General features: G+C 30.3%; 2 protein-coding genes across 3 annotated transcripts; one reads left to right on the top strand and one right to left on the bottom strand.

Moving 5' to 3' along the window:
* The first annotated feature begins 8,538 nt into the window (after positions 1 to 8,538).
* On the top strand, positions 8,539 to 13,194 carry LOC112783405 (subtilisin-like serine-protease S). Its single transcript, XM_029296694.2, is given in 11 exon segments — positions 8,539 to 9,020; positions 9,135 to 9,229; positions 9,382 to 9,475; positions 9,667 to 9,842; positions 10,938 to 11,033; positions 11,166 to 11,401; positions 11,516 to 11,811; positions 12,010 to 12,104; positions 12,194 to 12,436; positions 12,639 to 12,753; positions 12,980 to 13,194. Coding segments are annotated over 11 exon segments (1,731 nt in total). The 5' UTR covers positions 8,539 to 8,936; the 3' UTR covers positions 13,181 to 13,194.
* A 463-nt stretch (positions 13,195 to 13,657) lies between these two features.
* Positions 13,658 to 21,684, bottom strand: LOC112783116 (kinesin-like protein KIN-14E). 2 transcript variants are annotated; one of them, XM_025825893.3, is made up of 24 exons: positions 21,220 to 21,684; positions 20,597 to 20,786; positions 19,930 to 20,002; positions 19,641 to 19,772; positions 19,313 to 19,551; positions 18,869 to 19,196; positions 18,687 to 18,786; positions 18,422 to 18,603; positions 18,189 to 18,304; positions 17,957 to 18,059; positions 17,723 to 17,875; positions 17,457 to 17,603; positions 17,143 to 17,343; positions 16,718 to 16,882; positions 16,533 to 16,637; positions 16,282 to 16,422; positions 15,989 to 16,183; positions 15,776 to 15,902; positions 15,473 to 15,675; positions 15,217 to 15,399; positions 14,923 to 15,018; positions 14,616 to 14,813; positions 14,199 to 14,470; positions 13,658 to 14,107 (listed from the first exon to the last, which is right to left on the bottom strand). In XM_025825893.3, exons 2-24 carry the CDS (start codon positions 20,770 to 20,772, stop codon positions 13,927 to 13,929), a joined length of 3,816 nt encoding a protein of 1,271 aa, XP_025681678.1. In that variant the 5' UTR covers positions 20,773 to 20,786; positions 21,220 to 21,684; the 3' UTR covers positions 13,658 to 13,926. The 2 variants fall into 2 exon arrangements, with proteins under 2 accessions (XP_025681678.1, XP_029152159.1); XM_029296326.2 differs by having other exon boundaries at positions 20,597 to 20,766; positions 21,220 to 21,681.
* Between the last annotated feature and the right edge of the window lie 4,685 nt (positions 21,685 to 26,369).

Below are 26,369 nucleotides of genomic sequence, written 5' to 3'. Positions count from 1 at the left end.
GAGAAGAGGGCGACGTGATGCAAGCTAAGGCCGAGAGGAAGGGGACGCCGTCGTGCCTTCATCGCGATTGATCCGCCGCCGCCGCTGCTAGGGTTCGTGGCTGCCACTTCTGTCACTGCCGACGAGCATGGAGAGAGAGAGATAGGAGTTCGCGTAGCAGAGAGGACGCAACAGAGGAGTCCGTTGAAGCTGGTCACCGTCGCTGAAGCCTCCATGGTCGCCGCTGCCGCCGCTAGAGAAAGTCGCTACCGCCGCTGTTGGGTCCGCCGTGGGAAGAAACGCGATGATGGGGAAAGAATCTGTCGCTGCTGCTGAGCTCTGTCCCTGTTTTTGGTTTGTCTTTCTAAAGCCGTTGTTGTCATTGGAGTTACATGATTGGAGGAAACCGTCACTGATGGAACTGCTGCTGCCATGGCCGCCGCGCCTCTACCGCCAAGAAACGCCTAGCCGCCGCCGTCGAAGCCAGCCTCACCGCCGTTGTCGTAGTTGCAAATTTGGAGCTTCGAAGAGAGAGGAGTTCCCGGAGAGAGAGAAACGCCAAGGAGGAGGGACTGCCCGCTGCTGCGCTGTTCCTGTCGTCGTTTGGATGTACCTGAGCCAAGCCACCGTTCTTGCCGCCGGAGTTATTAATGCTGCTAGAGCTAAACCGCTCCTGTCATTATCTCGGTCCAGCCTTTTTCCTTGATTTTGCTCTAGCTTTCATGTCCTATTATGCCACCATTTAATCTATCTTGTCCTTGTTTTAATTCGATTTTAGTTTTGCTTGTTTTAGATTCCCAAAACTATCGCCAGCTCCATCTTGTCACTACTCCGGTCCAAATTTTGCGCTCATTCGTTTTATTCTACTTCAATACTCCTCACGTTGAATTTGGCACTCCGGGTTTGATATTTTTGATCCCTTGGGACCACATTGTGAGTAGGTTTTACATTTATAATTATTTGATTGTGTATCTATAATTATTTTGACATATATCTATTATGATATTTGAATTATACTCACTATATTTATTTTGAACGAGTTTAAATTGATTAGAATAATTGATTTATTAGAATTGAATAATTCGTTTTTGTAAAGCTTATACTTTAAGAACTCTACATGAAACTATATATATTTTTTATGAAGTTTTACATTATTCCAAAATGTTTGATTTTGCTTGAATATCTTTTTTTGAAACATTAAAGTATTTATTGGTACTCACTTATTTTAAAATTGTGAAATATATTTAAAATTTTTTTTGATTGAGAAAGTGTGATTGGAAAAGATTTCTGATGAGAAAGAATTATCTGATTTGATTTGATTTGATATCTTATATATTAGAAATATCAAAGATTTGTTGTATTTGAAATTATATATTTTGAATTGGTTTGGGAAGCTCGTATTAGAAAATTGTAGTTAACGGCGGTTATGACGTTAACTTAGATGCATCTAACTCAGACTCTAGCTAGCAAGGGTGTTGCTAACCTAACGTGTAGGTCACACGTTAGATCTGTTATTCTGTTAAGACACACAAGAGGAAAGGGCTACCCATAGAGGTGGAGCCGCTCAGGTGTGGACTTTTGATTTGATTTCTGTACGAGAACTCCCTTATTGATTCACTTATTGTTATCAACTATTATTTTCTAATTAAAATTACTTTGATAATAGTATTTATATGGTCTTACGTCGATTATAGATGTATTGTCTAGTCACTGAGTTGCAAAACTCACCCTATTTTTCTAAAAATATTTTTCAGGAGTAAATATTTGATTATGTGAGCCTTTCAATTCAAGAGTAATGATCTGCAATGGGTATCTGTTCTTTGTTGAGTTCTTAGACGTCATCTGCTCCATATGTCACAGGCAGGATCCTTTCATATTTATTTTATTTTGTTTTTTTTTTAAATATAAAACTGTAAATTTATTTAAAATATTTGTAATTTTTTGTATTCAACTTATATTTGAGTCGGTTAGGCTTGCTTGGGGATTATTTTCCTGAGCGCCGATCATGGCTCATTTTCGGCCGTGACAAAATTGATTCCTTATTATAGAGACGTTCAATTAACTCAATTAAAACCTATAGAATTGAGATATCTTGTTTTGCACTAAATTTTTTAAAAAGATAAGTAAAAATGACATTTATCTTTGTTTATGTATGACAAAATATAAATTAAATGACATTACATCTAATTTATTAATAATTTATATGTTAGTGACTATTCAGCCGTTTTTTTATTATTTTTAAGAAATTAATTTTATTTTTTTGTTAATATATCATTTACTCTTCAAATTTATTATATAAGTATTTTTTATTTTAATGTTAACGTGATTTTATTTATATCATATTTTATTAAAATTAAAATTACTAAAAGTAAAAAATACATATAAGATAAAAAGAAATTAGTTCTTTATTGATAAAAGAAAAAGACATAGCACTATTTTTTTTTATGTGAAATATTGAAAAAATTAAAAAGGTAAAAGAATGATGAAAATATTAATTGGACAAGTAAATGAAAGAAAAAAAATATAAATGGAAGTTATACGCTAAACTTAGTAACTGCATTACAACTAAATGAAATTTGTAACATAAAATTAAACAAAACATAATTTAAATGAATACCTCAAAATATAATAAGATCTATAAAAAAATTATTTATCACCACTGGTTAAACACTTGTTGGCTTCTAATTATTCTTTTTTTCATTTCATATATGGCCACGAAAATAAACCTTTTGACATAGTTTTTATTTAGTTTAAGACGTAACAAAAACTTATTTAAACAATTATTGCGTACAGAGAGTTCATAAGATAAAGAAGGAGAATTAGAAAAAAATAAAAAAATTAAAAAAAGGAGATTGTGGGAGTAAAGAATTGAACAGAAGTTATGCATGAGTTTTGTAACGGTTAGTAAAATATGTTAGTGAAATAAGTAACGGCAAAATAATTTTGAATTATATTAGTAGGGTTAAAATAGGAAATAAAAAATTGGACACCAAACGAAAATAAACCTTTTGACATAATCTTTATCTAGTTTAAGACATCACAAAAACTTATTTAAACAATTATTACGTAGAGAGAAGAGTTCATAAGATATAGAAGGAGAATTAAAAAAAATTAAAAAAGGAGGTTGTGGAAGTAAAGAATTGAACCGAAGTTATCCGTAAATTTTGTAACTGTTGGTGAAATATGTTAGTGAAATAAGTAACTGAAAAATAATGTTGAATTATGCTAGTAAGGTTAAGATAGGAAATAGAAAATTGGACACCAAACCCATGTATCGACATTATATATTGTTATTATAGATATTTTTAAAATAATATCATATACTATTTTATTTTAAAGTGGTATATTAAGCTTATACTTTAATTTATTATTTGTAATTTATATCAACCAATAAATGCATATATATATATATATATATATATATATATATATATATATATATATATATATATATAGGGTTGGAAGTGAGACAAGTTAGACCAAACTCAAGCTCGACTCATAAAAATTAAGCTTGGTTCACAGCTTGACTCATTAACAATCAAGCCTATTTTGTAAGCTCAAGTTCGACTCAACGAAAGCTCACCAGTTGGCTCGAACTCACAAATTGGCTCAAATAATAGGAACATAACATATAATTCTATATCAATAAAGTATAATTTATATATATTAAAAATTATTAAAACAAATAAATTTAATATATTGTCTATTTATCAATTATAAATTTTTTATTTATATTCTACATCAAAATTATATATATAAAATGACTATAAATTTTTAAACAATTAAGAACATTAATATATATGTAAAATTATATATATATAATTATTAATACGCATATGATATATGCATTTAATCTATACTTTTAATATTATGTATAATCGAGCCAACTCACGAACTAATGAACTGAACTTATCCAAACTCAAGCTCGGTTTATTTAATTTATGAGCTCAAATCCAAGCTCAAGTTTAGCTCACCAGCTTACGAGTTCAGCTTATCGAGCTATTAATGAGTCGACGTTAAACTAACTCATAAGCTTACTTGACTCACTTCTAGCCCTATATATATATAGAATTTACCGGGAATATTACATGTGAGGATCGAATTGAAGATCATTTTCAGTACTGTGGTGCATCTAGGTAGCAAATTACTATTTTACTATCTATACATATAATTATCTGTCATAATTTTTTAATTAATAAGCCATAATGCAGGCAGCATCTTTCTATATTATTATAAATTTAGATCACTGCATTTATATTATCAAAGAAGAGATCTACATCTTGGGATCATATTCATGATTTGGTTTTGGAAAATGATAGTAAACCCAAAAGGGTATGTTCCTATGATTGATGGGATGAAAGAAAGGAACAAATGGAAAGTAAAAAGATGTGGTAATATAAGGATTAAAGTGGTTGACAGAGAAAACATGCACACTTTATAATTGATTGTTTCAGTTCAATAATAATTTTGCAGATATAATAAGGGCAAGGTTTCGGTGCAAATAATAATGTCAACCCTTTCTATCATGATGACAGCCTATAAGAGCCTTTGTAAAAAAAAAATTCCATAAAACAAAAGGGGTAATAATAATAATAATAATAATTTGATGAAATATATCTATGTACACCAAATTTGCATTTTAAATTGGTTTAAAAAATTAAATCTAACACTTTCAAATTATATTTTTTACCCAATTTCTTATTATAAGGCTGAGTTTGAAAAGAAAACTGAAACTAAGAGACTGAGATTGAAAAATAAAGACTAAATTAAATCTTTATTTGTGTTTGGTATATAAAATATATTAAAGTAAGATATGTCTGAATATTATGTTTAGTTTAAGATAAATATAGAAATTAAAGAATAAATTTAGATTTTGAAAAATTAAATGAGTGTATTTTCAAAAAAAAAATTATTAAAATTTTAATTCTTATCTTAAAAAATTTTAGTCAACTACGTCCTCATTTTCTAAATATACTAAAAGGACTGAAGTTATTTCAAAACTAAAATTTTAATTTCAATTTTTGACTATGAAACATAATATTAAATCTTTAAAAATAAACGCTACCTAATTGTTTCATGTTTATTGTGTTAGGAAGTATGTGGCTGTTTGGGTGAAACCTATTAGAATATAATTAGGATTAATCAGAATTCATTAGTATTATTTAATATATCTGAATATTTATTATAGAAGATTATGTCTTTATTATTATGATTCTCATAGTATCTATAAATATCTTTTTATATTGTATCATTCTACACAATTTAAATAGACAACTTAAATACACTCAGTAATACATAAATCCTTTCTCCAGTTTAATCTCTTATTTCTAACCAAACCAATGAAGAGAATGAGAACAGGTCATGGATGGGTGATCCCATAATCCAGTTCATGATAGGCTGGGCTCTTTTGTAATTATAACACAGAATGATAATATTATATTGCAAGTACTAAATAGTAAATTCAATGCCAAGAAGCCATGCACGGTTGTCTATTTGTCTTATACCTAACATCAAGAGGAAGAGGAAATAAAGCATACTATATGCAATGATGTCATTTAAGATTAAATTACTCCTTCAAATGTTGCCATGTAATTTTTATTTTTATTTTTATTTTTTTTTCCAGTGATGAGAAATAATATTGATGGTAATGGATGGTTGTACACATCTGTGAGCAAGCTCATCATAGTATTCGATTATTATTATTATTAGAGGAAGATAAAATTGCACACACATCCAAAAGAATGTTGACTTTTGGGCACTGAAATTCTATGAGAATGATTCATGGTAACGGTAAAGTTTCTTTGCACTTGCTCGGTCATCCCATCTTTTTATTTTTTTAACAGAATAATCGAAAGAGATACAAAGTAAAGTTAAGATATATAGATCATCAATAGTTTTTTTTTTAATTAATATTTTGATTCTTTTATTCTTTTTCAATGATTTGTTATCATGTTAAGCTACACTTTTAATTTTAGAAGTAAAAACATATAACTAATAAATAATAATATATATTCTTAACTATTTTAATACCTAGCTCAAATGACTATTCTTTTTTTTTTGACAGAGTTACCGTTGCGTTTTGCTTTTTACTGTGATTATATTTCTCATCATTGAATATGGTTAAAGTTCCATTTGTTTGACTATAGTATGGTTGATTCATCTTTAGTGATTTATATAATAGGGCCACTCAGATAAAGACGTCTAAAACGTCTTTTTTTAAAAATATTTTTCAGTAATTAAAATTTAACATATATAATCGATTAAATCATATTATTTTTGTCAAAATTAGGCTAGACAATTTGATTTAACCGAAAACATAGTGAATCAAATCTTGAATTTGTCTAAACTAATATTATTATTTTTTTATAAAAAATGACAACAATATCCTTATTATAGAAAATGATTAAAATATTCCAATTATATATATATATATTAATTTTAAATCCTAACCCTACGATAGAAAATAAAAGACTAAAATTTAAGATTTTCAAAATTAATATATATAATAGAAGTATTTTAGTCATTTTCTATAATAGAGTATTGTAGTTATTTTCTATAAAAAATAATATTAATTTAGACTAGTTTAAGATTTAATTCACCATTTTTCGGTCAAATCAATTTGTCTAGCCTAATTTTGACAAAAATAACACGATTTAATCGATTATATGTGTTAAATTTTAATTATTAAAAAACATCTTTATAAAAAGACGTTTTTAGCGTCTTTATCTGAGTGGTTCTTTGTGTGATATATCCGAATTATAAAAATAATCCATCATTATATAGTTTATGGTTTAATGGCTTTAGCCATTTGAATTAGTGTTGAAAATTAGAGCACTTCATATAAAATCACATGTTTAAGTAGTTTATATGATTTTGACTTAGATGAAGGTATATCAAAGAAGATTATCAAGAAGAACATTCTTTAAAAAAAAAAAAAAGTGTATGAGCAAAAAGAAAAAGAAGAAAGAATTAATAAGAAAACAAATTCACAACCAAAAAAGACCTTTTACTGTTTTACACACAGAACCATAAATTGTTATTTAAAGAAAAGCGCTACTTTTTATGATTAATATATAATTTCTGAGGAATAATTATATATATGACAAAACCATGTAAAATTTTTGAAAAAGATAAAAATCTATTGATGATTGAGACACATATATGAAAGCTCAATTATTTATTGAGCTCTCAGCAAGTGACAAAATATAGAATAAGAACTACGCCAATGATTAGATATTATAATAATGGATTTATATGCTAAAAATGAGGAATCAAATAACAAGTAAAGGGTGTTTGGCATGCTTGCCTCCACTAAGCTCGAGTGTTAATTACATTTGCTTTTTAACAGTCTTTGGGAAATGAGAGGGCAATATGGACATTTTACTAGACACCCAGAAATGAAATATAGATGCTTTTCTGGTTTTTTGTCTTGATACAAAAAAGAAGCACCAATCCCTTTCTCTCTGTCCTTACCTTTGTCTTTTCTTTTGAAGTGATTCTTTTATGTAGATACAAAAATGATGCATGATATCCAAGAATATATTCATACTAAAGGATAAATTTTTATGTTTATATGGACATTTTTTACCCTTAAATTTTTTTCAAATATATAAGTATCAAGTATAATATTACCTAAATCTCAAAAATAATTTATATTTCTCTAATAGATAAGAAAAAGAAATTGTAGTAAATTTAATCACAACTTCACATAACATACACACGCAAAGACCACTAATCCTTAAACACCATACTCAAGTTTCACAAAGTATATTTTATCGAGACTCTAGATAATTTTAATTAATTTTATTCTAATAGATAATTTTTTTTTAATAAAAAAGATCTTTTTTATTTTTTTAACGTACTTTAAAAATTTTTTATAGTAAAAATAAAAATGTTTTAAAAAAATATTTTTTAAAAAGCTATAATTTATATTATTTTAAAAAATTAAAAAATAAATTTTATATAATAAATAAATAAAAAAATATTTTTATATTATTATATTTAAATATAATTAATAAAAATATTTTTTATATAAAATATCTAAACCTAAACTTATTTTTATTTTTTATAAAAAAGTTACTTAAATTTTTTTTATAAAAAATTTAAAACTCATCCAAACAAGCCTCTTCTTATAAATCCTCTCTCTTCCCATCATTTAACACTTTGTTTAGACGCTATTCTCGAAAAAGATATTTTTTTAAATTTTTTTATAAAAATAAAAGTAATTTTATGTTTGAATATCTCATGTAAAAAATTCTTTTTATCTATCAATTATATTTGAGTAAAATAAGATAGAAGTACATTTTTATAAAACATCTTTTTTCTTAAAAAAAATATCTTTAAAAAAAATGTAAATTATAACTTTTTAAAGAAAATATTTTTAATTTTATTATTAAAAATTTATCAAATACACTAAAAAATAAAAAAAAATATTTTTTATTAAATATTTTTTATTGATTTAATCAAGTCCAAATAAACAGTAAATCAGCTTTAAGGTTTACCCATTACATGAGCACAGTTCATTTTGGCCTTTTGCCGCCACACTATTTCTACTACACTGCTCTGCTCCTCCATCTTCTTTATTCTTTTTCTCCTCTCATACTGTCATCTCATTTTTGTAGTTAAAAGAAAAATTAAATAATACTTTGTTGGATTATTATTATTATTTGTTAAGAACACATGACAGCTACTAATAAGGCACCTTAACCATGTTTCTCTCTCTGCTCTTTTGCCATCTGGGTTGTTGCTCATTGTCCACTTTCTTGTTGTTTTTCTCTTCTTTCTCATCATCACACTCAAAATCCTGAATTTGGTTTCTGCAACATTTTTGTCTTCATCACTCTTATCCACTTTATTATTCATATACTTCTGGTTCTTAGCCCCCACTACATGTTAATACACTTTCTGTTGTTTTTAAGGCCAAAGTTTGTAACTTTCAGTCAACATTTTTAGCACCAATGTCTAGAAGAAGCAGTGCGTTGTTTTATCTCTTTCTTGCAGTGCTTGTTGCAGAAAAAGTTAGCTTTTGCTTTTCTGCTAAGGTAAATTCAGGCACAAGTTATTGTTTTTATGTCCTATGTTCTTTTTTTTTTTTTTTTTTGTTTCTCTTGGTGTGTGTGAGGAACTTTTGTTATGATTTGTTTCTTGTATTGCAGGTTTATGTAGTGTACATGGGAAGCAACAATGGTGAAAACCCAGATGATATTCTGAAGCAACACCATCAAATTCTTGCTGAAGTTCATAGTGGAAGGTCAGTTTTTTTTTTTTTTTTTTTTTTTTTTTTTTTTTTTTTCTGAAATCTATGATGTAGCCGACCCACCTTAGAATTTTTTTTTTGTTATTGTTGTCTGTATCTGTGGCAGTAGCATTTGATTTGAGTCATTGGAATTGTTTTTGATGCAGCATTGAGGAAGCACAAGCTTCTCATGTTTATAGCTACAAGCATGGTTTTAAAGATTTGCAGCCAGCTCACTGATGACAAGCTTATCATATTTCAGTATGCCATTGAGATTTTCCTTCTATTTGATTTGCAAATCATCTGTATCACAGTTAGTTATGATGTACAATCTTTAGTTTGATAGATATTATAGAATAGATGAAGAAAAATAATACTTTTTTCTTTGATCCATTTAGACCAGATTAGTAGTAGTGTCTATGTATAGCTTTTCTATTGTGTTTAAATTTGAGCAGAATGCCAGAAGTGTTTCTGTGTTCCCCAATTCCAAGAGAAAGCTGCATACAACTCATTCATGGGACTTCATGGGGCTTCTTGATGACCAAACCATGGAGACTCTTGGCTACTCCATAAGGAACCAAGAAAATATCATAATTGGTTTCATTGATACTGGTAAAGTAACCAACAAGTGTTACTATTTTTAGTAAAAGTGTCATAGTAGACAGTAATTCTTGTTGCATTAAATTTCTTGACCCCCTACATGCTCAGAATAATAATAAATTTGAGACCTTTTTTCCTTAGAAGTACCATATAGGCATTAATTCTTTGGTTCAGAAGAACTTCAACTTCCAGTTCCAGTTTTAGTACACAACTTCCATATTAGCCTTTCATTTATTACTTTTGTGTCAGAAACTCTGCCCCCCTTTATATTTCTCCTTCTAGCAGTAGAATCTTAAGGAAGCTATAATTCATGACAGTGGAACATAATTAAGGTAGTGACATTCTTTCTAATGAAGAGGGTAATCACACATTCACAATTACTCTTAAGGTTTATCAAACACACTACAAAATATCTATTCAAGTTGAGAATTTCTTCATTTGTTGAAACATCTTATCACATTAGTTTGAATGTACCAATCTTATTGATATATTATAGAATGATGAAGAATAAACTTTTTCCTTGATCCATGACCAATTAGTTAGTGTCTAATGTAATAGCTTTTCTATTGTGTTTAAATTTGAGCAGAAATGCCAGAATGGTTTCTGTGTTCCCCAATTCCAAGAGAAAGCTGCATACAATCATTCATGGGACTTCATGGGGCTTCTTGATGACCAAACCATGGAGACTCTTGGCTACTCCATAAGGAACCAAGAAAATATCATAATTGGTTTCATTGATACTGGTAAAGTAACCAACAAGTGTTACTATTTTTAGTAAAAGTGTCATAGTAGACAGTAATTCTTGTTGCATTAAATTTCTTGACCCCCTACATGCTCAGAATAATAATAAATTTGAGACCTTTTTTCCTTAGAAGTACCATATAGGCATTAATTCTTTGGTTCAGAAGAACTTCAACTTCCAGTTCCAGTTTTAGTACACAACTTCCATATTAGCCTTTCATTTATTACTTTTGTGTCAGAAACTCTGCCCCCCCTTTATATTTCTCCTTCTAGCAGTAGAATCTTAAGGAAGCTATAATTCATGACATAATTAAGGACTTCAATGAAAAAAAAAAAAAAAAAAAAAAAAAAAAAAAAAAAAAAAAAAAAAAATTGCCTGAATCCCCAGCTTCATTGACACTGACATGCCTCCAGTGCCACCTGGATGGAAGGGAAAATGTCAACCAGGAGAAGCATTCAATTCTTCAACTTGCAACAGGTTTTTGATTCAATTGAAACTTATCTTCTCACCAATTTTATTCTTCTTTTCCCCCTCATTTCACATCATAGATAAAACCATGAGGATGACATCTTTCATTTGTTAATAATATTAATAAAATTTATGGAACAGGAAAGTAATTGGAGCTAGATACTATAAGAGCGGATATGAAGCTGAAGAGGAAGGTTCAGATGCAAAGACCTCATTCAGATCTGCAAGGGATAGCACCGGCCATGGTAGCCATACAGCATCCATAGCTGCAGGGCGCTATGTGGCAAACATGAACTATATGGGGCTGGCAGCTGGAGGAGCCAGGGGAGGTGCACCTATGGCTAGAATTGCTGTGTACAAGACATGTTGGGATTCAGGTTCTGATATTATTAGTTACCTCCTTAATTCCTAGTTGATCATGTTTTCTATTCTTGTTTTATATTTTCAGATCCTAAAGAGGGTATTTTAGTCATAGAATTATTATGTAGCAGGTTGCTATGATGTGGACTTGCTAGCTGCATTTGATGATGCAATAAGAGATGGGGTTCACATTTTGTCACTATCTCTTGGAGCTGAGTCTCCACAAGGAGACTATTTCAGTGATGCAATATCTGTGGGGTCATTTCATGCTGCCAGCCGTGGTGTTCTTGTTGTGGCATCAGCTGGCAATGAAGGCCACCCTGCCTCTGCCACTAATCTTGCCCCATGGATCCTCACTGTTGCTGCCAGCTCAACAGACAGGGATTTCACTTCTGACATCATTTTTGGAAATGGTGTTAGAATCATGGTAAATATTCTTAGTCAAAAAGAGATTCTTGCATGGATACAAATCTAACATCTCGTATTTGGGAGTATGCCTGAATATGAGATGTTAGAGTTGTATCTACGAAAGGAATTCTCAATCTTACTAGTTTCTTTTCAAAGGTGGACTTTGTTAATACAAATTATTAGTCCCTTGATTAGTTTGCTATGATTAATGAAACAGGGTGAAAGTCTTAGTATCTCAGAAATGAATGCTTCCACAAGTATAATATCTGCTTCTGAAGCCTTTGCAGGATACTTTACCCCTTATCAATCCAGGTGAAGCAAGGTACTTAAAAGTAAGAACTATGAAGAAACCAGTTCAAGAAAATGGCCTTTTAAGTTAGATTTTGTTGTGTTTTCTGTAGTTACTGTTTAGAGAGCTCTCTTAATAAGACCAAGACCAAAGGGAAAGTGCTAGTGTGTAGGCATGTAGAGAGTTCAACAGAATCAAAGGTGGCAAAGAGCAAGATAGTGAAAGATGCCGGAGGAGTTGGAATGATACTCATTGATGAGACAGATCAGGATGTTGCAATTCCATTTGTGATCCCCTCAGCTATTGTTGGAAACAGAATTGGAGCAAGGATTCTATCTTATATCAGAAGAACACGGTTTGTTTCATAACCTCTCAATTCACATCTGCTAGAAATGTAACTAAAATACTTAGTTATCTATATATGATCTTAGATGTTCAACATGATATATAAAATTATGAATACAATTATCATATATCTTCCTAAATAAGCTATGCTTTTTCTGCATTATCTACATAGTCTTACCAAGCATCATGTTGTTTGTTATATGGTGAAACAGTACTCCTATGTCAAGGATTTTCAAAGCAAAGACAGTTCTAGGAGCCCAGCCTGCGCCACGTGTAGCATCATTTTCTTCTAAAGGCCCCAATGCACTCAACCCTGAAATTTTGAAGGTGATACTCCCTTTCATCTTTGCCTTCTTTACAACATTCATTGAATACTCCTTTTGTCCCCTTTTGTTTGTCATTGTTTTTTCTCTTATACATCCTTAGGTCAATGTATATGCATTAATCGAAGGATATACTGAAAAATAACATGGATAGGTAAAAGGAAACAGAATGATTGTCTTTCATTTCATTCTTGGACTTGTTCTGACACTGTACTTGTAATGTTACATAGCCTGATGTGACTGCACCAGGACTGAATATACTTGCAGCATGGTCTCCAGCAGCTGGAAACACCTTCAATATTCTCTCTGGAACTTCCATGGCTTGTCCTCATGTCACAGGAATTGCAACCATAGTCAAAGCTGTACATCCTTCATGGTCTCCATCTGCTATCAAATCTGCTATCATGACCACTGGTAACATCACTTTCTAATTGTTAATGTCAGTTTCTAGGGCCTAAAACCATGTTTCAGATTTCTTGATCAGATAAATTGCAACAGAAAAATTTAGTACTATATCATCTTTACCTTGAAAGATTAGTTCACTTACAAAATAATTTCTTAGAGATTGATGTTAGTTTTGACTAAATTGCCGTTTTGACCTTTGAAATATTAGTTTGCTTATAATTTGGTTCTTTCTTTGGTGGATTTGTCAAAAGGAACCAGTTTTTCAATACCAAGAATGATTATCAATCTTTGAGGACTTACCAATATCATGTTATATCATGTATTAGATATTTTTAATTTTTTTTTTTTTTTTTTTTTTTTTTTTTTTTTTTTTTTTTTTTTTTTTTTTTTTTTTTTTTTTTTTTTTTTTTTTTTTTTTTTTTTTTTTGTAGGAAATTTTTACCTATCAAATCATTACACTAATCCATTAAAAACTCATGAAATAAACATAAGAAATAATGCACATTTTTCCAGAAAGAAAAATGCAATTTTTAAAATAAGTATTTAACATATGTATATGTGCATGAGTCAAAAGGATTAATATATACATACCATCATTAAGCTATACAGTTAGATCACTCTACAAAATTACAAATCTTTCCAACATGTTTAATAATTGTAAGATTATACAACAATCCGAAAAGAAAATAGACCATATGACTATATCCAACATGTTCTTCCAATTTGGTTTAACATTCTTGAGTATCTACCGAGAACTTCATGCTCAAGCCTTTTACCAGCTTGTCCTGTCTTTAATTGGTCTTTCTTCTTGAATTTCTTCCAATTCTTCATCCTCGGTTCTTCTACCAGCCTGCTCTTTCCAGTAAGCAACCAACTTCTTCAGTCGTGCTATCTCTTTCGAAGAAACGTTCTTGCTAGGATCATTCACTATTGACCTCACTCGCGATGCATACCTAAACAAACATAAAAACACAAGAATATTGTTAAAACAAAACAGAAGAAATAATAAAAGAAAATCAATATAGCTAAGATCAAATAACATACATAAGCGAGTTATGCGTCTCGTCTAAGTTTGATGCCACTGGAGAAACATTTACAAACATGAGAGTTTTAGCATTACCACCAAGGGAATCACTCATTAACATAGTTAATTTGTGATTCCTATAAGGAATGTGTTGACCACCATTAGACAAAGCACTAATCACATCCCCAAGTGCTGATAACGATTTGTTAATGCTTTGAGCTTCCTTGAGTTGGCTACCTACTGAACCCGATTTCTTCACCCTTTCTGAACCAGCAAGATCCACAAAACTCAACTGTGGTATTTCAACAAAATAGTAAATATTCAGAATTTTTAATCAAAATTAATATTTTACATTGTCACTTAAATCGTTATATATGGTGTCAAATGTTTAAAAATGTTATAACAAGGATTGAAGGAAATAAAACTCCAAAGAATACCTTTCCCCTTGCAACTGCTTGACTTTGAAGGTTGGTACTCTCGATGACAACTGATAGAATGAGATGAGATCTTGAACTTTCTTCATTCATTTGTGTACCCGATGTATGGCGCCGGTCGGATCCTCTTTGTATTATATTATTCAAATCTTCTATTTTAGAGATTGGCCGAACTGTTACATTTTCCACAGCCACCATACCCTAACAACAGAGAATTAAAGATGAAGTCATTAATATTACAAGAATGATAACATTGAAAAAATGCTTAGTATTACAAATAGAATCTAAAAGATAAATTTGAAATAATTACCGTCGAGTCTTTCTTGATGTCCAACTTTGAATGTTTTGCATTCTTAGGTAACAAAAGATCTATAAGGGTATCTTGATATAATTCCACCATGTATGCCTGTATCGGTTATACAAGAAAAGTTAACTTAAGAAAACAATAAGAAACATTTGAATAATTTCTATTACTGGTTATGATGAACTTCAGATATTATGCACAAAAACATAGATATAAAAAATATAATTTACTCTTCATTTGGACATTGACTAGATCAAGTTATATAGTTAACTCAATAATTTTCAATTTAAAAGGATTTACCTTTAACGAAAAGGCATACTTGCTATTATCTCTCCTTAAAATTCTAAAAAGCTCGGCAGTTGCACGAGGGGTAAGTCCGGGGTTGTTTTCACTTCCATAGATGGTAAATGTCTTTCCAGAACCGGTTTGACCATAAGCAAATATACAGACATTATATCCATCCACAGCAGATTGCACCAAATACTGCATTGTAATTAATAAGAAATCAGTAACAAGTGAGCTAAGTTAATATATAAGTTGTTGTACTAAGACTTGCCTTTGTATCATCAAATACACTCTCTTGACTTGCACCACCATCAAACACACGGTCATATACATACTGCTTTGGCTTATCTTCTTTCCACATATGCTCGACCGAAAACTCATCCACCACAGCAAGCGCCTGTCTTTCTTTCTCGGCAATCTCCTTTTCGCTAAGAGGTCTTAGCCGACAATAAACTCTAATCTTGCCTTTCATATCTGAAATAAATTCAAGTTCCAAAGTTGTTAACATGTCAAATGCATATATATCAGCACATTCACAAAATTATATCCTACTTAAGTAGTTCTTGTTATTCACCTTCTATTGTATTATAATAACGTTTCCTTAAAACTTGTTCTTCCTTATAAAGCGCTTCCATTTCAACTAGTTGAGCCCCTTGCATCTTCAATATAGCAGCCGTTTGTTCGTTCTTTCTATCAATGTCCTGAATAATGAACAATGATCAGATATAATCAAATGAATGTGAAGAACATATAGATAGTTATATACAATTCGAGCAGTTAAGCAAACCTCTTTCAATTCTCTCAATTCTTCTAATTCCTTCAAATTATTTTGCAAAGCAGCCAACTCAGAGTCCTTTATTGAAATATTAGACTTTGCAAGCACTAATTCTTGTCTAAGCCCTTCTAGCTTCTTTTCAAGCTCAAACACTTGAGACTTTGTAAGCTTGCGTTCTTGCTCAAGTTTCCGTTGAAGAGACGTAATCTGCATTACAACCAACACGGTCACATTGATTGACCATCATATTCAATCAATTGTTTTTAATTTAGAATGTTGATTATTTTTGTTATTTTCTACATCACCTCTTCAGAACTTCTCTTCTCAAGCACAGATAGTTTCTCTGCCAAAATCACTTTTTCATCCATTAAGCTTTTGATAGTTTCTTCAGCTGCTTGCAACTCCTCTTTACAAAGTTTTAGTTCACTTTCAAGCTTTTGTGAGACCTATTGGATGTCATCCAAAGTACATAGTTTATAAACTTAAAAATGACAAGTTTAATCAGAGAGATGAATTGACTGTATGATATTGAATAACACTTCATACAGTATCTTACTTGGTTATTTGTTCCAATGAGTTCCTTTTTGGCAGCATTCTCTATTACTAGATTATTCAATTTGGCCATCTTTGCTTCCATGTTCTTTTTCTCAAGAATTGCAGCCTAGTGAAGATCATAATTAGTAAGGTAAATAAGAAGATAAAAAGAAAGTTTAGCTCATTCCATGAATTCAAGACTTTCACCTGAAGTGCCTTATCTTTTTCATTGCATAATGATCTAAGTCTATCACGATCATTCGAAACTTCCTCGAGATTTTTCCTATCAGCATTTAAGGATTCTTTCAATCCCTCCAATTCTTCTTGCATCGTCTCTTCTTGTTTTTGCTTTTCATGCAATTCTTGATACAACTACCCAAGATAATGCAAAACATTATAATTATTTACAGAAAAACGTGAGTTATACACCCCAAAAGATATGGAAAGTTTCTTCTTTCCTTTCTTTTTTTTCATTGATAACTTTAGGCAAGAAGCAAGTATCCTAAATATATTGGAGGACAAGTAAACAACTATTACCAAAAATATTTACTTAGAAAATTGAAGCAACTAAGCCTTATAGGTTTCTTTACAATGTAACAAGCCACAAAATGAATCATAGATTTTAAACTTACTTGATCAACATTTTTTTGCGATTCTTCAGCAAGCTTTGATAAATCTTTAACACGCTTCTCATACAACTCCAAGTTAGGAGGCTTAAAATTATTAGAAATATCCCCATTCAAAGAACCAGTAGCAGCAGACCGTGCTTTTGAATAGCGGCGCAGCATTACATCATTTATATGTGTTTGAAGTGCTACACAAATTTCTTCCCCCTGCAATGAAGGTAAAAATGTCGGTAAGAAAAATTAATGCATAAGTGAGATATATGCTAATGATTATTCAAGTTCGTATAAGGGGATTGTGTGGCACCATGAAGATATTATACCTGCTTGGTTTCAAACTGGAATATGTGAAGAACACCAGCAACTCGCATTTTAAAAAATACTGCCGTATTACTGCTTCCAAATTGCATTATGTCTCTCAACTCAGCGGAGTGCAAATATTCCTTTGGAACTGGACGGAAAAAATGAATCTATAGACAATTGATCAAGGAAAACACAAATTAAAAGCATAATTCATCTTTAACCATGTACAATTGTATATTGCATAATGTTATATTTTTAACCAGTAATTTGTGTTAAATAAACTTACCCCTCTTTTGTTAATTCCTAATATTATTCGTCCAGGCAAGAGTCCAATAGGATCATCAATCTTGCGAACGTTGAAGAAAACAGAATTCCCATAAGGAAGTGCTCTTAATATACGTAGAAATTGTTGTCTTGCATCATCTTTGTTGAGATGCTCCTATAAAAATGAGAGAATTCCTATCAACAACTGCGAAGCTTATGACAGAAGTAAATATCCGATTATAGAACAATCCCATACCAGTGAATGATAACGAGAAAGAATGTCCATCTCCCATTCCCGTTTTGCTCGTGTCATTGCAATTTGTCGTGGAAGGAATCGCTCCAAAAGTGAATTCCAGTCACTGAGAAATCAAGAATCATCAGTCAGCTTAAGTTGTGAGACTACAGAAAATGGAAAAATGACAAGTTCACTTGCTATGAAAATATTTAAATGACACTAAGACACTATTAAGATAATGAGAATCACATACGTGGATGCTTCAGGTGAGCTAAGAAATCCAATCTCAGCCAAGATTTGTAATGCAGAAAGCTGAGCAGCATCATCCTTCCCAATAGGATAATTGCCCAAAATATAATCATGCTGCAACTGTAATAACACATCCAAGCATGAAAATTGAATAACTTGAAGAAGTTAATTGCGGCCTTAAAAATAAACTATATAAACTTTTATTACTTTGTAAGACTTCAAAGAGGAAGGACTTACCTGAACACAAGACAATTGCACAAACATTGGATCCGTCACTGCTTCGTCTGACTCACGGAATAACTTTTTCTTGAATATCAGTTTGCAGTGCAATATTTCTCCCTTACTTCGATCCTTTGCTGCTTTAAATTCCGCCAAGAGATCCCCAATATATTTGTTATCATCAAGGCCGACATACTCCTCTGGTAACAATAAAAGGAGCAGTTAGACTACTGCTTTTTAGCTATATATTATACAATCATGAAGAGATAAAAAAAGGACATGCCATTCCCAGGGTCGGATGATTTGGAGCCGGTAACGACCTTGTGACATTCAAACAGACTAAAGGTCGAATAAGTTGACAGTTTAATAAGCCCTGCAAGTTCCTGTAGCAAATATGCTGTTAAGGAATAAACAATGCAAAAAATAGTTCCTTGATAGCAAATAGATATAAAATTTTCGAAGTACCTCAACAGCATCCGCAACTGTTGTTGACATGTCATATGTAATTTCTTCAAAAGTTTCATCCAAGAAGAACACTATGGTCGTAAGCTTTCTCCCAGTCATCAAAGCTTCAATCTCCTCACGACCGGGTGTTATGTTCCTAGGACCAGCCTTGACAGAGCGCTTCAAAGCATTTAATGTATTTAATGCAAGAGCTTGGATCTCAGAATCAGTAGCTGCACCATGTGCTACGTTATGGACATATTCCGACAAATAACCCCCTATATCTTTACTAGGAGGCATGGAAGATGCACATAAATACATGAGCTCCCATGCTTTAATCAAGTATTGCCTGGTTACAAGACAAAATATGTATTAAGCATTAGTATAGAATAAACAAAAAATATAGCTTCAATAACCAAAAACCATATAGTGTAACATTGGATACTAAATGTTTAAGTTGCACACCTCTCAGGGTTATTTCTTGTTTGTTTTGATATCTGAACAAAAAGTTCATCTCGAAGTTCTGAACGCTTCAAACTTTGCTTATATAGCTTAGCAACAAGCTCAACTCGTTCATCTAAGCTTATTGGAGTTACACGATCAGACGAATCAACTCCCATGTATTTCAGAATAATCTGGAAAAGTTTTGTTGCCCGGCTTACTAAATCACTATTTATCTTGAGCAATGATGTTGGTATTGGATCCTACACGAATCAATAAATTAGCTCTTCTTAAGTCGGAAAAGAATTTTAGTCATAAATATTTCAGGGAACTTGGTATTTGATTTAACTACCTTTTGGAAACAAAGCATGTCCTCAAATGTAAACTTCTCTCGAGTTTGAGGACCTACAGATTTTTTAGAGAAAAATCCACGTTTCCCAGCAGAATGGATTTGTTTCTGCATTAATTTCAGAAATCCGTCCACCTATGACAAGTAACATCAAAAGAAACTTGGTGAAGCCCTTATACGCATAATGCAAGAAATTCAAAAACACATTCATTTAGGTAATCAGTTAGACAAATATCACTGATATGGAAGCAGTATTATATAAATAAATTATAATTATAGCTATTTCCCCCACCTGGAATTTGTCAATTAAGGGTACAGCTCCAGCAAGTTCTGCTGGAATAGCCATTGACATAGTTGATGGTGTGCTGCACACAAATCAAACACCAAATTATCAACTGCAGCGCATTGCATGATAGCAAACAGCAAACTTTCTCTATCTTGTTATGAAAATGGCCACTTAGTTAAAGGGAAGATGCAAAATAAGCATGTTGCAAAGGGTAAGAATGATCATAAACAAGAACAAAAATTCAAGAATATTGTTTGATGGCATAAAGTTAAAGTTGATATAGGACAGATGTGCGTGTAGAGGTGAAATTGCCGCATCATTGAAACAAAGCTCCAAACATGTGTGAGTTATACAAGTGATAAATATATAAAGGTAAAAGCAGAAGTTATATAAGCACCCTTTGCCTCTCCCTGATGTTCAAGGGATCACGATATATAAAAATAACAAATCCCATTCTTGACTCGTCATCGTTGCTCGAATAATAGCATGCTTGACATCAAATATAACATTGCAATATATCAAGATGAAATGTAAAGGAGAATTTAATAACACCCTATAATTCAGAAGATATATATGCTAAATTCTAGCAAAGTAATTTGTAACCTTTATCAAACACTACAATGCAGATCATCACTTTTATCAATGTAACTCCAAAATAAAGGATGATACTCACTGTGGAGCAAAATTGGAGCTATCACTGTCATAGTCATCACCATTAGAGACATTAGCATAGGGGTGAACAGGTGTATCCTCATTGCCATTGCTAGAGCCAAAGGAAGATCTGCTTCCCATTGATGACGGCATATCCATGGTCATTTTACTTTCTGGATATCTGAAACTGTTCTGCATGACAAAATGGAAACCTAAAAAATAAAAAGAACACTTAAACACCTAAAGAGAGAAAGAGGCCAAAACACAGACACATAGGCACACACAGAATTGAACAATGCTGAAAGTACAGAACACTAGCAACCATGAATCAAGCATGTGACATTCAGGAACTTCATGAAGTTAATATGAAACAAGAAAAATAGACAGTACTGCATAGAAAAACGGCTATGATGAAAACCCCATTTGTCAAAATCCCCAAACACAACCAAAGGGACCAAAATGCTTTTCAAGCATCAAACTATGCACCCCCCAGCCCAACAAAAAACAGGTTTTTGAGCTGAAACTTGGCACACACCCACTTCAGCATTCACCAGAAATTGCAAAAAAAAATCACACTGAACAGTTTGAAAGAGAGATTTTGAGCTGAAATAAAAAGGGCACAACTTGGAGGAGGGAAAATCCAACCTTTAGAACACCACCAAGAGAGTAGCAACAACAAATTGTATCTGAAAAAGGTTGAAGAGAGAGAAAGATCTCTGAAGGATGAAGTCAGAAACAGTCCAATGGGTTTGGAAAGAGAGAGAAAATCAAAAAATGAGTTTAGAGTGTGATGTGAGAGAAAGTACAATAGCTTTATGAAAGCTTTAGCTTTGTTTTTGTGGGTTTAAAGAAAATCAGAAGAAAATAAAAAAATCAAAATCAAAATGAGGTCTTTGTTGTGGATTGAGAATCAATAAGCATTGTGGCAAATGGTTGTTGTTGGCGTTGATGGTTCTTTAAAGAAAGTAGTAATGAAGAAGCGTTGGTGTTGAATCCAAATGCAAATGCAAATGCAGAGTTTGTGTTTATTTAAATTTCAAAACCACTGTTCTGAGAGTTCAGAGTTTTAGACACAAAACAAATGAAAAGCTGCAACTTCATGTCACTTTCTCCTTCATTGCTTCCTTCCCTCTCATATATGCCAAAAACAAATATAATTAATTAAATAGATAATTCAATATTAACAGTTTAATTTGAATGAAGATTTTTATGTTTTTATTTAATTATATATGGTGATTTTATTACTTTTTCATACTAGTTATTTTAATTGATTTTTTTCACTTAATACTTATATATTTATGTGAATAAAAGAATATAATTAAATGATAGTCAAATTATTCAAAAATTCAAATTAAACCTAATATGGAATTAGATTTTTTTTAATATATAAAGAGAAAATAGGAAATCTTGATTCTCAATATGCTTGTTGGGTGAAATGAAGAGTTTTTTACCCCTTCCCTTTAAATTTAGGCTAAAATTTTTATATATGAATAATTTTAATGCGAAATATAAAATATTTTATTATTTTAGTGTTTTACATAGTTGTAGTGGTAATATTGATGTTTTGTAATAAAAAAAATTTTAAATTATAAAAAAATAAAATGTTATCGACATTTTGTAATAAAAAATATTATTTTAATTATTAAAATACAAAATATCACTGATATTTTATTAGAAAAATATTATTTTAATTAAAAAACATAAAACGTCAGTGACGTTTTGTAAATAGCCATAATAGTGTTCAACACACAATTTAATTCATGACAAAAAATTTCACCTCTAATAATATAATATTTAAAAAAAAGTTCTCAAATTTCAGTTGTGACTAACCAAATATGTATTTTGTATTGTTATAACCTAATATAAATAATATTTCTGAAATTAATTTTTAGCATATAATAATAATTTTAATAATGATGATATGCAGATATTTAGATTTTTTATGTGCAACTTTTTATAATATTTCATCCGAGAATCAAATCATAATATAATTGATTGAACAATTGAGTATTGACATTAAATTATATCCAATCCAATTCACTTATAGTTTTGGAATAATCTTGACTTTTTTTTTTCAGCTATTATTATGAGAATGTATCATATACTAACTATGTAGACACAGAATCAAATATAATATAATAATAATACACTGTTCAATGGTTTTGCATGATTCAAGCATGATTGTTGATGTAATTGCATACTTAAAATAACATGAAAAGTAACATTTCCTTCTGTTGAAAGTCTGAAACTTTCATATAAAATAAAAATCTTTTTGGTATGCAACTATTCTTTTCCTCTAAATTAATTTAGTTACAGGCCAATGGCCATAGCCAAAAGGACAGGTATAAACCAGAAATCATGTGTACATAATTTGAAGTAGCTAATAACATTGGACCCACAACCTTTGTGCTGTTTTGTCCCTCTAAAGATACTCATTCACATGAAGAAGTCATCACCCTTCTTCCAAATGGTGTGTGTGTCTATATATATATATATATAATTAAACAAGTTATTTTAAAAGATAAGAATTTAAATTGGTAGTGAGTTATATCTTAAAGAGTTACTATTATGTATTGTCTTATTAATTGTGAATTTGTGATTACATTAATCTATCTATGGTGTTTCATTATATTAATAATAACCAATAATTTCTTTTTTTCTTCTTTCCATTCAAAATCTAGAAATTTCATATCAATATCTCAGTCTAAATATGGCATGCTATGCCCTCTCTTTATCAACATTTATCACCCTCCTTCAAAGTGTCTGTCATTTTGAAATTGCAAGTTGTGAGTTGTTCATCATCCTGTACCATAAATGTGTTATAAAATTGAAGCCTGTAAATTGGAATTCTTATTTAATTATTAGATATACTCTTTTATTTTTTTATAGTTTAATTACTCTGTAGGTCTCTATAGTTTCGTAAAATTTTCAATTAGGTCCCTATATTTTTTTTTCTTTTTAATTGGGTCCCTGCACTAATTTTTTTTCAATTAAATTTCTCTTAGTAGTAGTTGGCTTAATTTTATAGGAACCCAACTAAAAAAAAAAGAATTGGTATAGGGACCTAAATAAAAGGAAAAAAAAAGTATAAGGACCTAATTAAAAAAAAATTAGTGCAAGGACTCAATTAAAAGAAAAAAAAAAGTATAAAAATCTAATTGAAAATTTTGCGAAACTATAGGGACCAAGTAATTAAACTTCTTTTTGTGCTTCTATTTTTTAGAAATTTAACTTATATAAATATTGAATCATATATTATCATAAATAAAATTTACTTGTCAAAGTTATTAATTGAATAATCATCTAAAAGAAATGATTGATCACATTAATACATTATAAACTATGAAGCTTACTTACAATATTAAATTTGGAGTAATGTTCTGTGGGGTTATGCGTGAGATTCAAAATAAATTATTGATGGGTTAAAAAGGCTTGGAAATATGATGATAAGTTGATAACCAATGATAATAAAAGGCAAAAGCAGGAAAAGAAATTCATAATGAAAAAGAAAAAGGCATTTTATTAACTTAGCACAAAAGATATAAATTTTGTTTTTATAAATTATATGTGATAAAGAATATTAAAAGAGAAACTATTCATTAGAATGTCTCATATCCATATTGTATATTATAGTAAATATATATAATTAATAGATATAGTAGATATTCAATAATTTCTTTAACATGTATATTTTAGCTTTTGAAGAAGTTTGTGTTTATATTATGTTTCTCTTCAATTCCTTTAAGCATTCTTTATTATTATTAGCAGCATCAAAGAAAATGATTTGAAGCTATTGAACCGTCAGCAACTATTTTTAATTTTAGAGAAAAATATTTTAGTACTAACTCAAGCTCTAATAAAGTAATTCTTTTAATTTTTTAACCAACCTCTCATTTTATAATAATATGCAAATATGCAATTAACAGCATAGTTACAGGCAGTAATTTCAGATAAATAATAAATTGGAACATATTGACTTCTCCACATCCCAAGAAATTTTATGAAATAATTAACCATTCAATTTTAACATGCTAAAATAATATCAAATGTTCTTCATATGATCCCTACTGCCTAGTCCGAAATACATGTTCAAGAAACATTTTTTCCATTTTTTTATCATGCCTTATTCTACAACTACAAGTCACTGAAGTTAATTAATTATATTCACAATATTGTTCAACTTGTCCTCAAATTCATTACATAGTTCAAGAGAATTATAGAGGGCCAAAATCATGGATATATATAACTAAATAAATAACTGAAATGGACTCATTCAGAAAAAGAAAGAGCCAAATAATAATAATAATAATAATAATAATAATAATAATAAATTAATTACAATAAGATCTTCTTTTCAAGAATACACGAGCAAGTATTGACTACATTCAAACAAAGACGGTGTTAAGTTACAAAGAGTGGAATGGCTGTGATTTTTTCGGTGGTTGTTAGCTTAGTCGGCGGTGTAAGAAGATTGGTTGCTTTGTCCGTAGCGTTTTATATTTTTATGTTTGTTTGTTTTGCTCCACTTTAACGTGTTGAGCTTTCTCTATTTCAAAAAATAATAATAATAAATTAATTGCAATAAGATTTTCTTTTCTTTATTTTTTTTGGACAGATATATTCTCGTCTTAAGTAGCCAAAGTTGTACACATGGCCAATAAATTCCCAAGGTTGCCGGCTAGGGCCTGTGGAATGTAGTCAAATAAAAATAAAATAAAACTACAAGACATTGCAAAGAAGTGAAGGAAATTAAAACGAAGGGTTTAATTAATGTGAAGTTATATGATTCACGAGAATGGTCACTCTATTTGACTCAGTATAAATATTTCAAAAACATATGAGCCGCATTGTGAATGAAATATTTGTCCTTAGCTTGTTTCAACATTTATGCAAACCAGAAAGGAAAACGAATAAATAATCAAATTTATCTTTGAAAAATTACTTATTTTTTAAATTAGTTTTCAAATTTTTTTGAAATAAATTTATCCTTTAAAAATTTTAAATTAGTTATATTAGTCTTTCAATTACTTCTGTTACTGACAATATCAAAATTTATTAATGTAACATAATACCACACTAACTACAGCATATATCTAACAATCCTAATTAGTTATCACTACTATAAGTTTATACAATTGAATCAAAATTAACCTCAAATAAAAGGGACCTTGAGACATTAAATTTTTTCAATTTGGAGTTGATTTAATTTAATTTGATAAATTTATTATATTGATAGTCAATTAGGACAGGTGTGTGTTGTGGTATCATTTAACATGCTACAATAGCAAACTCTAATGCCATGAGTAAAAAAAGTGACAAAATAACTAATATGACTAATTTAAAATTTTTAAAAAATAAATTTGATTAAAAAAATTTTTGAAGTCCAATTTAAAGAATTGACAAATTTGACCATTTACTTAAACAATAATAATATGAAAGGCAAGGCAACCTTAGAAGTTACTCTAACCAACAACCAAGGAGAGCAATCTAGGAGGGGTCTCTTTTGGCAATAAAGACATGCATGAGAAAGTTGAGGAGCATTCTTTATTCTTTACTCTTCAATTGGGGTATGGTGGACCAAATTGCAATAACCCCGTAAAAGAAAAAAAAAAAAAAACTTGATTACAAATCATCACTAGTAGTTGGAAAAAGGCAACATTAGGTAACCACTTAGACAAATTTTTATTTGATAGTGTCCTCCTTTAAATGAACTGGTTTTTCATTTTTGGTCTTAAATCGTTTATTTTTTTATTTTCTAGAATTTTAGGTTATATAACACTTGATCCAACTAATTA

This window comes from Arachis hypogaea, chromosome 20 (genome assembly GCF_003086295.3).
Source record: "Arachis hypogaea cultivar Tifrunner chromosome 20, arahy.Tifrunner.gnm2.J5K5, whole genome shotgun sequence".
Taxonomy (NCBI): Eukaryota; Viridiplantae; Streptophyta; class Magnoliopsida; order Fabales; family Fabaceae; genus Arachis; species Arachis hypogaea.
The sequence above is the reverse complement of the archived record's forward strand: the minus strand, read 5'-3'. Positions and strand labels throughout refer to the sequence as shown.